We start from the raw sequence: 16,975 nt of genomic DNA on the forward strand, positions 1-16,975 counted from the left end.
GAACAACCCTTGCTACCAATTCCAAAATGTCATATTCCAAAATACAGCATAGAAATGGGCCCTTCAGTCCAACATGTCCATGCTCACTATCAAATACCCGTCTATACTAATCCTATATATCAGCACTTGGTCCACAGCCTTTTCTGTTGAACCCAGTGCTTTTCCAATACTACTTAAATGATATAAGTGTACATGCTTCCATCATCCACTTGGGCAGTGCATTCCAGAGTCCAATCACCCTTGAGGTGAAAATGTTCTTCCTTGGATCCAGTCTGAACTACTTAATCTTTACCCTAAACCTACGCCCTTTGGTTACAGACACCAGTGCTATAGGTAAATGTTTCCGACTATTTATCCCATCTATGCTCCTCATAATTTTGTATACTGCTATCAGTTCTCCCCTTAGCTCCAAGGAAAACCCAGCCTATCTAGTCTCTCCTCATAACTAAAATGTTTCATCCCAGGCAACATCCTGGTGAAACTCCTCTGCACCATCTCCAGAGTAATCATGTCCTTCCTATAATGTGGTGACACAATACTCCAGCTGTGACCTAACAAAAGTTTTATAAGGTTGTACCATGATCTCCATGCTCTTACTTTCTATGCCCCAGCTAATGATGATGCATCCTGTATGCTTCTTCACTGCCTCATCTAATTTAGCTGCAACTTTTATGGATCTATGGACTTGTACACCAAGTTCAAATTCAGGTCACTTACATTCCCCAGACTAGTTTATTGACATTGAGACTCTGTTAAAGAACGTAGCTTTAAAATGTTCATCATTGTTTTTAGAAAGCACTTTCCTTAACTCTATAATCTCCTCCAGACCTATAACTGTCCAATATATTTGTGCTTCTCCAATGCTAGACTTTTAATCCTCCCTAAATTTAATTATTTCATTGTTTACAGCAGTACTTTCAGCTGACATGACTCAAAGTTTTGGAACTCCATCCTTCATACTGTATCTTTCCACCTTTTTTTCACAATTTAAGGTGCTCCTTAAAACCATACTTTTTTGATAAAGATATCGATAATCTGCTCTAATATCTCTGTAAGGATGAAATGTGTTCAAGAACTCAAAGAACATTTGGATTAAAGTACATTAAGAGGTACAACATAAGTTAATGATGTTGAAACTTTAGAAAGCCAATTAATGGCCCCTTTTGCATCAGATTCCTGTTTATCCTTTAGCCACTGCACCATAAACAGGATTGCATCTTGTGAAAGAAAGATTAAAAAGTTAAACAAACATATGTTGTTAATAAAGACAGGATCAAATGGTTGCAGGTTTTGTAGTTTTCAGATCATAACACAAATTCTTAAAGTTCAAACACTAGGATTTTTATACATATGTCCTGGTGTAAAGAAAGACAGTGAACTTGAAAAGCAATGGTGCTGAAAATATTATAGTGGAGGTACAGTTTGCTAATAGTATGTTAATGAGCAGTCAATTTGTTTGTTACAAACTCACTCTTTAATGTTTAACCATCTATAGGTTGACCCAATAATACATCAAAGCTCAACTGTATTAAGCCCAGTTTTTGAATTAATGTTGTGTGTTCAACATCACACAGTTTAAAGAGCACCAATTCCAACAAAAGGTGGTGAACAAAAATTAAAATTAATCAAGTGTAATGTTTAATGACATTGCTTCTTGATGTTCAAGTTTTTTTTATACGTTTACATGCAGAAGAATCATGTTCTACGTAGTTGGTAATCTGCTATTGACGACGCCTTTTTTTGTAAATTTTCATTCCAATTTACCTGTTATCTTTTGGTGTACCTATTCTGAAGCTCTGTATATGAGAGATAAGATTCAAACTGGCTGTATTGTCAATGGTTCCCAAGGGCATTCTCCTATTAGGAGTTACAATGTTTTACACAATTGTGACTCTCCTTCTGAAAGTGCGGCGGGGTACTTTTGTCCCTTATGCCAGGCCCATTTCCTTGAGTTGTAGGCATTTGCTAAATGTATGCTGAATGGTTTTGAGTTAGAGCTCATGTAGGTGCATGACTCAGGAGTGGAAAGAACTAACATGAATATTAGTGTAGTACCTTCTTGCTGCATAAGGTCTGCAGATGACTGACCTGCCAAAAATACGCATTTTTGTAATTTAATTCCTTTTTATCCCATTTAAGATTCATCACAATGCTGGACATGCTCTTCCCTGGTGGTGTATACTCTGCATTACATACTATCTTCATCTGCAGAGTGACGTTATATGCCTGCTCAAACCTTGTGCATCTGACCCCAGTTTTATTGTGTATAAAAGAGGCAAGGAAAACTTGGGAAGAAAAATTCTTGAGCCAAAATTCACACCTATTCTGCCATTCACACAGATCTTGATCTTTGGGACCCTTAGTCAGCTGCTTGTATAGAACAACGTCAGTTACAAATTATTGAACATGCTGCTCAGACTTCAGAAACCAATGTGCCACAAATGGAAAGAAAAACAGAAAGGAATAATTTAGATATGTAACTAAGATCAGAACAACCAAGTTTTTCTTGTGTAAACAGCAACAGAATATAGGCAATTCACAACCCCAAAATAGATTTTTTACCCCCACCCCCCCCCCCCCATTCAGAATGAATGTATATGCAGAAGAAATGGGCATTCATAAAGGTTCATGTTGCAAGATGCTACTTCTCATCAGCCTTTATAAGCTACTGTTTTTTGAGATTAGCTCTAAAGGGTATTTTGAATTGTTACCCTGATTGTTCGGATAATCTCATGAAATATTTTTTAACAACAATCATGCTATCTGTATCTTTTCAGTCTTCACACAATCATGATCATGTAACTATAAGCAGTTGCTAAACTGTTTAAGGAAGAAAACTGAATATGCTGAATATGTTGTATGCCAAATATGTCAGTGTATTATAAGATGTATGAAATATGATGAATCGATATTCATCATCCTGGAGGTGAAATTTCCATGTGCACAAGCAGTGGTCTAATGTTAGACCTTCAGCTTCAACTTCACACTTCACAAAGGTATTCTCAATGATTATTCTTGTAGAAGTATTAGCTTCAATGTAATATTGTTCTCCAATAATGCTCCAGTGGTGTCTCATGTGTCATATGAGGTCCAAAGGTCCAATGCTAACCAAGTCCTTCAACTGGTTCTCAAATGATAGACTGATTAACGATGAGGATATTTTACAAGATACCAGTGGATATAATAACATCCATGATATTTAATATTACTGCTAGCTCATAAATTGTATTGCTTTGGTGTGATAATATGAAGGCATATACAGATTCCATTTATTCCACCTTGGATCCTGGATAGGATTGCAAGTATCTGAAAAGCCAAAGGGAATAGGCTTTCTATACTCTGGCACACATGCAGAAACATATTGGTTTGACCTTCCAAGCAATACGTCCATTGCCTGCTTGATCTATTAATGAACTGTAGGCTGGCTTTCCAAAGTATTCAAGGCAGCACAATGGAGGATTTGAACTAAGGAATTTGGTCCATATCTTCATCATACCAATTTTTCATGATGCATTTATTCTGCCATCACTCCATGCTGTAAATATAAGATTCATTTTATTCTGTGGTTTGTTGATAAGAACAGAAACACCAAGTTAATGAAAGAGATAATAAAGTCTTTAACCTATATATTCCAGCTATATGTACACCACTAACTCTGGTCCAGTTCTGGTGAGGTTTATGGCATAATGTGTAGCAACTGATGCATTTTGTGGTGGGCATTGAGATTAGAATAGCCAGAGAATGTGGAAAATGGCTCAAGGATAACAACATAACAACAATCCTCCATTGAAGAAAACTGAGGAAAACGTGGAGAAACATATGTTCATTAGTTTGTTTATGTATTTAATTTTTTTATGCTTTTTCAGTTTTCTTCCTATCATTAGATTTATTGTTATTGTTTCCTAGTTGTTAACTATTTTTCATCAAATTTATCCAAGCCTTTTGACTGATCATTGGTCAATTAGTAGCATGTCTTTCTCAATCTTTTAGACAACTTCTTACCCAAGTCTCCCTTGTTTCTTTCACTTTGTATACCTTTACATCCATTGCCCTATACCCATGTCAGTGATGTCTTCTGATTTCAACAGATGACAAATTCTCTAATGAATCAACACGAGTTCTATGATCCTGCTGTTCCGGGGGCTCTTCCAGATATTCCTAACAATGTTACAAGACTTCCTTTTTATTCCTTATGCTAATATGACTTCAAATAAGCTCTGCAACTTCTAGAGAATCTAATCATTACACAATCTACAAAGAGAGTCAGCAAGCAACCAAGCTTATGAAATCACTGTAGAAAAGCAGATGCTACCAGAATTGTACAGTTCCTGCAGTTTTACAATGTTAACCTAATTCACAAGGATATTAAATGAAAAAATTGGAAGTTAGGACATCTACAGAAAAAAACTGTATAAAAATGGCACTGTCTAACAGCACATCAAAAGAACTCGTACAACAATAACTAACAGATAATGTTGGTGAGGTTGAGAAATATTTTGGATTCTTACTCTCCTTAAAGCTCTACACCTTAAGCTCCCAAATGCACCAATACACACGAGGAAATGAAATTTTAAAGCAGCTTTAAAAACTGATCTAGCAGTACGTTCTGCTGTTTTTCTAGAATAAATTAATTTTGTGATCAAACATTTTTCAAGTAAAAACTTTGTTTTTAAAGAAAGCAGAAGTCTGTTCAAATGAACATTCTTCTGAAACAACTGATTTTAATTGAGCTAATAAAATAGATTTGATTCTTTTCAACAGCATGGTTGTTTAAGTTGTATAATTCTATTACCACAACTTTGTTCTTAGAAGTGGAACGGAAAGCTCTGTGAAACATTCTCATTTATATGATACAACACAACCCACACTAAAATCTATTGAAAGTGCCACATTATTTAGCATTTACTAGAAAGTTAGATTGCTGGCCTTGAGAAAAATATTAATGTGAATTCTTTCTTTCTTTTCCTGGGGGGGGGGGGGGTGGGGAAGAAAGGAAATATAGCAGTTCTGGCCTGTTCAAATTCTCAATCTCTGTTATCAATATTATTTCAGTTATCAATATTATTTCAGTTATGGAGATTTGGATTACCATAACATGTGTTTTCAAGTGGTACCAAACAACCACAGGAACTCTTGTAAGATGCCAACATACTTCAGATCTTAGGACTAATTGGGCCAAATGCCCTGTTTCTATGCTGCATATTCTACACACCTCCCAACCTCCATCAGACCTTTGATTGGTATTTCTGCTAAATTATGTACAAGAAATTAGTTACCTGTCATGTATTAATCAGAATGAGGACAAAGAACAATCACACATACTATAAATGATTGTGTTCAATACGTCAAAAGATAAATATGGAGCAAAGTTTGTTGTTAAGTACATCAGAAACAGAATATTGTTCATAATATTTTATGAGGCACTTCAACCATCAGCCTTTGAACTAATAACATTCATAAAAAATATTCTCCCAGACACCAGTGAGGCAAAGTAAATATGATTTAGATGAAAGGGAAAGGTCTCTGAACTGATGTTACCAAAAATAACATTTAAAAAATAATCATCAGAATGGTTGGGAGTGGGAGGGGTAGGGGGAAAAAAATCTTGTGATGAGTTTATGCACAGGAACTGGATGCAGACTGGGAATGGGTTGTATTTGGACAGTACGACTCACCGTCTCAAAACCATTCTTTTTCATCCGCCTGCAGGACTTGAGGTAAGTACGTATACGCTTCCGGGCACGCTCCTGATATTCAGGGAATTGCCGGCTGCATGATTCAATTATTGCCTGGATCTTTTCTTTAGGCTGCTTAGAAATGGGGACCATTCGGTCCAAGTTTTCATCTACAAACAGCCTCACAAACATCTGTTGGCAAGAGGAAGACAGAGGAAAAGAATGCATTGGACGGCTGCTCTATTTGGTTCTTTTCTGAGTGGACACCATAGGATAAATTCAATGACCCTGCACAACCAGTGGGCAACCCCACATGATAGAAGACTGGTATGGATGGGGTGCTACTCTAGCACTGAATTTCCAATTTGTATTTTTTTCTTGCGAGGCTTCTCACTGGGGTGCGAGTTCAATGAATAAGCGTTTAAATCTGCAACTGTCCCCAGGCAGAACTATTTTAACATATAAGGATTCAAAAAAAAACATCAAATACAATCCAGTTAGTTGAAACAAGGGATTATTCTTAAATAACTCAGAGTTCTGTGTACTATAAAGGAATAAATATCAGACTGTCCAACAGCACAATGAATTTTGAACTTTACAAATATATGGCACCACATCTTTAAAAAATGCATAATTTGGTCATTAACGGCACTCTATGATATTGCAATCATATAACAATGTAGGTAAATACGTCATCACCTGCGCTCCCCCATCCCACACCCCCAACCCCATGCAACTCATTTCTGGAGCTAATTGTTCAATAACTAATCAGAATATTTTGGCTGCAACTACTGTAATCAATAAAGAAGTTAATGGGTACTGATTAATGGTATTAACCAGCATTTGCTGATTTACTTCCTGAAATTCCACTCAAACCTCTATCTTATTTCAAGCATAAGTTTATAAACATATAAGCCTTTAAGTTTATGTACAAACATTATAATAAATTATTCAAGTTTATTATCAACAATATTCTACATTCATAATACATTAACACATTTTTGATATGACATAATATACATTTCTGTACATCTAAATAACTTGCTTGTAAAGTTCTGCATGAACAATAACTTTCACTTTAGATATAACTGGAAATAAAAGGAAATATCATTTAATATGTCCATAGCATGCATAGTTTTTAGATTATGCTTTTTGATCTATGAGGGTAATGTTAAAACATTATTTTCAAAAAAATTGCTATTGGCTGCCACATTTAACAAAAAAAATAAACATTTTATTCTTGGTAATTGAGTTGTGAGTTCATATTTCAATAAATAGAGGTATGGTACAACTTCTCAGTCCTACTGAATGCACATTCAGTGCCACATGGGAAATCCAAGATGTATTTCACAGGAAGCATCACCTGTGCAAGAGCTCAAGATCCAGATTTTTCCTCCTGAGCGGCAGCTGATGTGATTACAGAACATCTGGAGACGATCACCCCTAGAGGTGATCATCGATGGGAAGAGAGAGAATGGGTGACCAACTTGCAGAGAGGAAGACTAGGCCATGATGCAGGACACCCTATGTACATATTCTCTCCAAAGGCTTTCTCATCTAAGTCTGCCAAAATCAACGGTATCACTTGAGGACCCACAGAAAGGTGAGGAGTCTGGTGGTGGGGGTGGGTGCATCAGAGGTTGTGGCCCCTATTGGTAACAATGATGTAAATGGAAAGTAGGAGGAGGTCCTGTTGCTAGACTATAAGCAGCTGAAGACATAATCTCAAAGATAGGAATCCCTGAATATACTCACTGGTATCAAGCACTAGTGGGTACAGAAATAGAGGATAATGCAAATAAGTGTGTGACTGATGCAGGAGGAAGGGGTTTAGGTTCTTGGGGGCATTGGACCAGCCTTGGGGGAGGTAGGATCCATACAAACCAAATGGGTTGGATCTCAACAGGACCAGGACCTATATCAGAAAGTTTTGGACAGAAGAAAGGCAAAATTGGGAAGATGGGGATTTGTTAATTGAGTTTGGAAGGAAGTGCAATGAATTTGAAAGGCAGAGTAAACAAAAACTGGGGAAAAAAAGGAAACAGACAAACAGGTGTGCTTTAATGTAAAGTATCGAGGAAGTAAAGGTGATGAATTGAAAAGACAGATAAATCGTGGCCATTGTTGAAATAGTGCTCAAGGATGGCTTAGGAATGACAGCTTAATATTCCTGGTAATAGGGTTTTTAGGTGGCATGGAAGAGGGGCAAATAAAAAGGTGTACAAGATTGGTAAAAAGCAATTACAGTTATGGGAGTGATAAAATGCCAGAAAGGTTAACAAATGACTCCATATGGGCTTCAACTGTGGGGCAAAAAGGCAATCATATTGTTGAGAGTCTATTTGTATGCCCCTAATGGTCAGAAGAAGTGACAAATCTTTGAAGATGGTAGGTCAGCTGACAGAATGATTAGTGAAAATATGAGGACAAATGTAAAGGAGGTCTACATTTGTAAAACACTAGATAGGCCACAACTGGAGTAATATAGCTAATTCTAATCACCACTCTTTTGGAAGAATATGACATTCCTACAGAGGGTGTAGAAAAGATTTACCACAATGGTTCCAAGGATGAGAAACTTCAGCAATAAGGTTAGATTGGAGAAAGTGGGGTTCTCCTTGTAACAAAGGAGGTTGAGAGGATATTGGATAGAAATGATGATAGACTTGGGGTAAAATAACAAAATAGTAATAGAAGGAAATTTCAAGCACCCTAACAATAACTGGGATAATAACAGAGTAAACGATATACAACAACGCAGAATTATTGTAATGCATTGAAGAGAATTCTTTAGATCAATAGCAAGCCCAGGACACTCCAGTGGAAGTGTGTCCAGACTAATGCTTAGGGAATAAACCTGGGCAAGTAGAAAGCATAGCAATAGAGGACAATTTTGGAGGCAGTGATCATGCTTCAGTTAAATTTAACATTGTTACAGAAAAGGGCAGACAATCCAGAAATAACAAAAAATTAAATTGATATATGACAGTTTTACCAGGCTGAGATACAATTTAAGAGGGCTGGGAATAGCTTCATGAAGCTAAATAAGCATCAGATTTTGAGGACAATATGCAGGGCTTCAGACTGAATAGATTCATAGTAAAACAAAAATGGGATCTCCAGATCTAGAGTCCCATGAGTGTCAAGAAACATCCAGGAAAGGATAATGCAAAGCGAAGTTTGTAACAAATACAGAGGGCTCAACACAGCAGAAAGCCCAGAGAAGTAAGAAAACCAAGGAAGAAGCAACAAATAATGGCAGAAAACATCTGAAATATTTTACAAATATGTGATGGGAGAGAGGATACCAAAGGAAAGAGTATATCTACTAATGACATAAACAATAGCTTGTGTTTTGAGACAAAAAATATGTGAATTGTTCTAACTAAATAAGTATATTGTGTGTGTCTTCACAACAGAGAATGATGAAATAGATAGTGACATTCAGGAGAAAGAATGCAAAATACTGAAAATTATAAATAGAGAGAGAGAAAGAGAGAGAACCAATTAAAGGCTCTCACATTTTTAAGTGGATAAATCACTAATGTTTGATAAAATGCCCAGCAAATCAGGCATTGTCTGCAGAAAGAGAAAAACTGACTTAATATTATAGATGGATAACTCTACAGCAGAAATGAGCAGGAAAAGCAATTCACTTGCACTTCTTGCAATCTAGTGAATTGCATCTGATGCGCAAAAATAAAACCAAATGCAAATTGGATGACAGCTTGGGAAAGCACCTCTGTTCATTCAACGGGGCAACCCTGCAATTCCATTTGACATCTGTCATGTTATTTCTCCCTCCCACCTCCACTCTGACTTATCTGTCTGTGACCTCCTGTACTGTTACAACAAGATCTAATGCAAGCTTTAAAAGAGCAGCTCACCTTCTGTCCAGCTACATTGGAATCTCCAAGTCTCAATACCAAATTCAACAATCTCAGGTAACTTACTTATTCTGTCTGTGATGGAGCTGGCCAGTTCTGCTGCAAGGCTAGCCACCTGTAATATTAACTTGTTTCTTCTCTCTCTACAGATACTGCCTCATGTGCTGTACATTTGCAGCATTCTCCTTTTAGTTTCCAGTTCAACAACAGCTCTAACCTGCATTTCAAAGCCTTGCAAGTCACCCTACTTGTATTTTTTTACTCTCTAACTGTCCTCATAGTTTATCAACCAGATGGCTCCATAATCATCAGAATTAGCTCAGCAACCATGGCCTCACCCTATGAGAGATAGTCCCTTCCTCCTATCCATCCCTCTCCCTCCTCTCTGCAACTTAAGACTAACTTGTTTTCTCACTTTCCCTGTTCTGAAGGGTCTTCGACCTGAAACATGGTTTCTCTTTCCACAGAAGCCACCTGACCTGCTGAATGTTTCCAACATTTTCGGTATTTGTTTAGGAAACTGTGTAGGTTCACTTCCCAACCATTGATGGCCATGGGCATGGTGCTGGAGGGCACAAAGACTGTTAATGTACTATTAATTACAAAGGGAAAAAGAGATAGACTGAATGAATACAAGCCAGACAGCGTAATGCTGGTGATGGGAAATTATCAGACACTGTGCTGAAGGACAGCATAAATCAGTATTGATAGAGACACAGGTTAATCAAAGACAGTCACCATGGCCTTGTTAAGGAATGTTGTGTCTTATAATGTTGACTGAAACAAGGAACAATGAAGGTAGAGCATCTGACAAAGTCCCACCTGGTAAATTGATCATGAAGGTAGAAGCCAAATAAAATGGCAAGCTGTTTTTTAAAACAAAACTGGCAAGTAGGATAAAGCAAAAGATGTTTTAACAACTAGAGGGCTATCTGCAGTGCAGTTCTCAGGATCACAATTATGAAATTTACTAAAGATGCCAAAATTGATAGTGGTTGATAGTGAGGAGGGCAAAGAGGGAAAGGGAATACATGATAAATGGAAAGATACTGACAAGTGTAGAGAATCAAGGGATTTCAAAGTGTATGTCTCCTGAACATCACAGACAGATAGAAAACATGGTTAAAAAGGCAATAAGCAAAATAAAGAGTCAAGGCATGGCATATAAAAAGTAGGATCATTCCAGAACTATACAGAAAACATCAGGCTACAGCTATGTACAATTCTGGTTATCACACTACAGATTGATATAGATTTAAGTTATGAGGTTTAGGAAACTAGCTGATGTAGATCTAAGTCAATTGATCAAAGGAAAAAAGATCCCCAAGAACAGTGGAGATATATAATGAGTTCCAGATCATTTAACATGAGTTCCAATATAATTTAACAGGAATCTGTAAGGGTACTTGTTGAGCCATAAACTAGAAAACTACTGACTGAGAGCTGGGAAGTAGGAATATTCCAAGAACTCCATTTTTAGCTAGCATAGGCATGATAGGCAGAATGACTTCCTTCTGTATTGTAATCCCTATGATTCTCTGAAATAAAATATGTTTTACAATCCTCATTCATTGATTGGAAACTGTTAAACTGCAAATAAACCTTCCAGTTAAATAATATATACAACAATTTAAATAAAGCAAATACCCATCAATGATTGTGTTCTAAATAAAATGTATTTTAAAAGCAAGAAAAATGTAAACAAAGCTATTCATTATTATATGTTTTACAAATGTCAGCTATAATATTTATAATGAACTGTCTTAAGGATTGTTAATAATTCATAGTCAATGGGATCCATGGTGTTAGAAGCAATGACTAATAAAAGTAGCGGAACAGCTTGGGCAAGATAAGTTTTCTGCATTAATAAATCAGCCTCTATTTCTAACACAGTGAAGTTTTATTAATAAGAAAATTGTCATTAGAGCAAAAAAAATCACAAGTATGTGCAAATATTTAGCAAAAGAAGAGACAGTGAAAAATTCAAGCATGCCTTTGAACAGTGATCCAATTTAGCATGTAACCTGGGTGATTTGATAAGGCTGATATTAAAGCCTTGGATTCTTATTTACATGGTTTAAAGCCATATGTCCAGTCTCAACAAACATTAATCCATATTTTGTATTTAACATGCTGCTGAATATGAGCTACATTGAAATTATCTATAAACAGGAAATCAGAGGTACAAGTTCCCCCAAAACGTAGTGTCCCCCTTTGACTGCATTGGCATGCATGATGCATTACTTATCACTCATATATTGCTAACATGCAAGAAGAATGGGGTTGAGTATTAAGGCCATCAACAACAACTTGCATTTATCTAATGTATTTAATGCAGTTACATGCTTGTAACTCAACTTCCTCAGCCTAGTGTCAAATTTAGTTGATTACAAGAGTTGAGCAAAACTTTGTCAAGGAAGTAATTTTTAAAATGGGAAGACACTTTAGATAGGCTGGGGCTTAGGGAGCCAGGCAACCAAAGGCACAGCTGGGAGTAGTGCAACAATTAAAATTGGGGATTCCAGAATTGAAGTATTCCAGAAATCTGGCAAGATTGGAGGGAGGGTTGCAAATTATTCAAGGAGACAGGAAAAACTTGAAAAGATAAGAATTTTAAAACTAAGGCATTCAGGACAGGAGCTGATGTATCTCACCAGGCAAAGGGGGGATTGGTGAATGTGACAATTTATGGGAGATTGACAAGATGACATTGGAATAGTCATGTCTAGAAGTGACTAAGATATGGAAGAGTTCAGCAACAGCAGTTGAGCTACAGGATGAGAGTTTGGCAAAGTTACAGGAGAGAAAACATGCTAATAAATTACCTATATTTTTCTCCCATACCAACAAGTCAGATTGGTACTGATGGGTGCAAATGATATCATAGAGTCAAACAGGCCCTTCGGCCCAACTGGTCCATGCCGACCACAGCATCCTCCCTGCTAGTCCCAGTTCCCTGCGTTCGGCCCACAACCCTCCAAGTCCCTCCCATCCATATACCCCTATCCAAATGCCTCCCCTTCCCTCCATTTACCTATCCAAATGCCTCTTAAATGTTGCATTTGTACCCTCTTCAACTACTTCCTCTGGCAGCTCATTCCAGGTCCTCACTACCCCCTGTGTGAAGAAGTTACCTCTCTCCCCTCTTTATCTTGTGTCTGTGCCCTCTGGTCATGGTCTCCCCAACCCTGGGGAAAAGTCTGTGACCGCCCACCTTATCCATACCCCTCATGATCTTATAAACTTCGGTGAGGTCACCCCTCATTCTCCTACGCTCCAAGGAATAAAAATACAGAATGGCCAACCTCTCCCTATAATTCAGGCCCTCTAGTCCAGTATTTGAAAGGCCGAGGAATTGAGGGTTATGGGGAACTGGCAGAGAAGAGATGTCGAGTCCAGCATTGGTATCTTAAGTATGGATCACAGTGTTCTCGTATAATAATGCACATAATGGGCTGTACTTTTTCCTGCAGCTAACATATAATTTCCACTAATATAAAGCCAAAATACTGTGGATACTGAAAGATACAAGGTCATCAACCTAAAACTTAAGATTGTTTCTGTCTCTACAGATGTGCCTGAACTGTAAAATATTTGTGGCATTATGCTAATCCATTGCTTGATCAATATGTTATTAGAGAATTTTCAATCAAATGAGAATAAAGATGAAGAAAGCTAATAAAACCAATTCCACCCACCAGAAGTACACATCACCATCCAGACTATGATACATTCCTGGCAGAGTACAAGGGTATAAAGGCATGTGGATAGTAGCAGGATGGATCTAACAGAGCAAATAACAGGTAAAAAGGCAATTATAATGACATTCAGGTGACTGGTAATGAAGCAGTAGCAATAATAACCTAGAGTCCATGGTGGCCTTGATATTAACAAAACCCAACATGATGCATACATGCTATTTTTGCGAGGGCAGCAAGGCATACAAATGTCCCATTTTGAAGAAGTGAAACACTCATTAAGAATTTTTTTTTACTGGCTCCTACTATATAATGGAAAGCCTGTTTTAAATTTTACTGCAGCTGCAACCCATTTCACAGAGATCAGGAAACCTACCATCAGAAAGGTGGCAAGTGTTAGCTCCAAAAAAATAGCATTTTTAGTGTTTTTTTTAAAACTCTTCTGAGTCAGAAGAAGGGGTGTAATCTCACTCCTAGGCCTCAATTCGGCTAATCATTTCTGCTAATCATGTCCCTTTTCTGATCCATCTCATGATCATAGACAACTGTATATGTATATAATCTCCCCCCGTCAAAAAAAATTTAAGAGCCTCCCGGAAAGACCACAATTGGTGGCATTTAGTGGAATGGGAATGGTGATTAAATCAATACTCAATTTGTGGGCATAGCCAGTTTTGCAGAATGTGACCAGAAAGTTTTTTTTTAAGAAACATCCCAGTCTATCATCCTCCTTTCTTTCAAATGACCATTTTCCACGATACTCTGTTTTCTGTAACTCGCATTACTTCTGATCAATGCTGCCACAGGCCTCGGTTTTGCTAATCTTTCTAACCAGCCTTTATGGAAGTCTGTCAATCTCCTTCTGAAAATCTATCAAGATGACAGTCCCATAACCTTCTCTCTTACCTCCGTTACCTTTTCTTGGATTAAGATTTTGGCAATATCTTCTTCCTTGGTAAAAGCTGGATACACAGTACTCTAAATATTACATAGATCATATAACAGTACAGCACTGGACAAACTATTCAGTCCATGATGTTGTGTCGATCTTAATGCCAATTTATACTAAATGACCTCTTCCTGTTTATCATCTATATCCTTCCATCCCTTTCATATTTATGTGTTTGTCTAAAAGCCTCTTAAACTTCCCCAAACTGCCTGCTTCCACTACTTCCCCTGGTAATCCATTCCAGACACTTTCCACTCTCTGCATTTAAAAAAAACCTGTCCCTCATGTTGCCTTTAAACTTCCCCCCTCTAACCTTCCCCCCTCTAACCTTAAAAGCATGTCTCCTGATATTTGACATTTCTACCTTGGGGAAATGATTCTGACTGTCTACCCTATCTATGCCTCTCATAATTTAAAAAATCTCTATCATGTCTCCCCTTAGCCTCCAACACTCTAGGGAGAACAACCCAAGTTTGTCCAACCTTATAGCTCATACCGTCTAATCCATGCAGCATCCTAGTAAACCTCTTCTGCACCCCTTCCACAGTCTCCACATCCTTCCTAAAATGGGGCGACCAGAACTGCACACAATACTCCAAGTGTGGTCTGACTAAAGTGTTATATAGCTGCAGTGTGACTTCCTTTTGTACTCAACACCCCCCAATGAAGGCAAGCACGCCATATGCCTTCCTTACCACCTTATCCACTTGCGTAGCCAGTCAGTGAACTATGGACTTGGACCCCAAGATCCCTCTGTACTTCAATACTATTAAAAGGCCTACCATAAACTGTATACTTTCTCCTTTCATTTGACCTCCTAAAGGGCAACACCTCACACTTGCCCAGATTAAACTCCATCTACCACTTCTCTGCCCATATCTGTAACTGAGCTATATCCCGCTGTATTCTTTGATAGTCCTTTACACTCTCCACAACTCCACCAATCTTGGAGTTATCCACAAACTTGCTAATCCACACATCTACATTTTCATCCAAATCATTGATGTATATCACAAACAGCACCAATCATTATGGAACACCACTGGTCACAGACCTCCAGCCAGAATAACAGCCTTCCACCCCTTCTCTCTGTAGGGATAAATATTCTAACCAAATCCTCCAGATCTTCATAGACATCATCTTCTTGGTCTCTGATCTAGTCTACCCCACCTCTTACTACACACTTGCTATTAACATGCCGCTTAAGGACTTGGGGATTTCCATTTGTTTTACTTGCTATTCTGCTTTCATATTCTCTCTTTGCTGACCTTATTTTTCTCTTCACAATCATCTTTCCATTTTTTGAGCCATTATTGTTTATTGCACTACTTCATACTCCCACAATGCTTTTTTGTGTCTGCAGCTTACCAAATTTATTCACCACACTTTGTGTATTTGTAGGGATACATAGTAAACTTGCCTTTGTCTTTTTCATAGTCTCCCTTAGTCTGCTCCCAGCTAATACTGTGCACTTCCTACTTTAGTGCTTTCTAACATTCGTGCATTTTATTTTCTATTACTGTTGCGTCCTGGTGTCCATCACCATATCAAGCTACTTTAGTGGGGGTTTGGGGAAACAAAATTCATCCAAAGAATGCTATTAGTCTGAAACTCATTGTCTCGTAGTTTAGTGGAGGCAGAAGACCACTTCACTTGGATGAGTACCTGTATGCTATAGTCCATAGGACCATTGGCCAATAACTAATAAATGCATTTAGTCTAAATAGTTCTTTTTTTGGCCCCGTATGGATACAATGACCAAACTCTCTTGTTCTGTGCCTTAAGTTTCCATGATTTTGTTTTGAATACTGTATTAATTCCAAGTCATTCATCTGCTTCATAAAAATGTAGCTCATAAAAAGTCTAGTGACTAATGTTTACTCAAACACTTCCTTAACTAATGAGTTAGTTGTTTCTAATTCAAATAATTACCCGTCCCCACCAATGAGCAAATCATTTGAACCTCCACTGATTCCATGAAGTAATTTTCTTCTGTGCCTAACCCACCCATTACACAAGGCCCCCCTATTGGTCACATTATTTTGTGTGTCCACCAAGCCCAGACTGTCATGCTCCTTCACCCCATTCCCCCAACAAAAAAAACTTCTACAAAATGTGTAAATCTTCACTGCTTGTTTTGTGAAGCGAAACCAACAGAAGGAGAAAAAAAGAAAGAAAAGAAAGAAAGTGGGTAGAGAACAAGGCAAGGGATGGAGGAAGAAGGATCTGAAGACATACAGACGGTGGGGAAAAGAGATGGAGTTGAGAGGGTTGGTGGAGATGGAAACAGAAGGAAGAGAGAGAGGAATGGGAAAGAAAATGAATGGTGGCAATAAGGAAGAGGAAGGAGTTTGAAAAGGGGAGTAGAGAAAGAAGACTTTGGTATTAGGAGTGGCATTTAAAGTTGAACAGAGGTGAGCAGAACTGAAGAAGCCCTAAGATTCTTCTTCTTAGCAGTATCTTGTATTCTGTTAATGATTTATTGCAAAAATATGAATACGTTGCCTTGGAATCTCAATCCATGAATGGAAATTGTAGATAGTTCTCTTATGGTGTTATGCAATGGACAAGATTTCAACATATATTAATGGGGTAGTATAATACCACTTCTTGCAATGTGACAAACAGTTGCAATAAAAATGCAAGTATTTGTCTACTGTTATTCACAAGATAACTATTAAAAGTTATTGTGTAAATTGTCCAGTGATTATTCCAAAATCAAGAGTTTGAGATTGTGTTCGTAGCTGCTGCAGGTTCACTAGGTTT

General features: G+C 37.7%; 1 protein-coding gene across 1 annotated transcript in view; it reads right to left on the reverse strand.

The window, feature by feature from the left end:
- The window catches only part of LOC127574632 (nucleolar protein 4-like), a 252,208-nt gene that overhangs the window by 21,528 nt on the left and 213,705 nt on the right, over positions 1-16,975 (reverse strand). The window contains 1 exon segment of the mRNA XM_052023795.1: positions 5,676-5,867. Within this exon segment, the coding sequence (XP_051879755.1) occupies positions 5,676-5,867 (192 nt within the window).

This window comes from Pristis pectinata, chromosome 9 (assembly GCF_009764475.1).
Source record: "Pristis pectinata isolate sPriPec2 chromosome 9, sPriPec2.1.pri, whole genome shotgun sequence".
NCBI classification, from domain to species: domain Eukaryota; kingdom Metazoa; phylum Chordata; class Chondrichthyes; order Rhinopristiformes; family Pristidae; genus Pristis; species Pristis pectinata.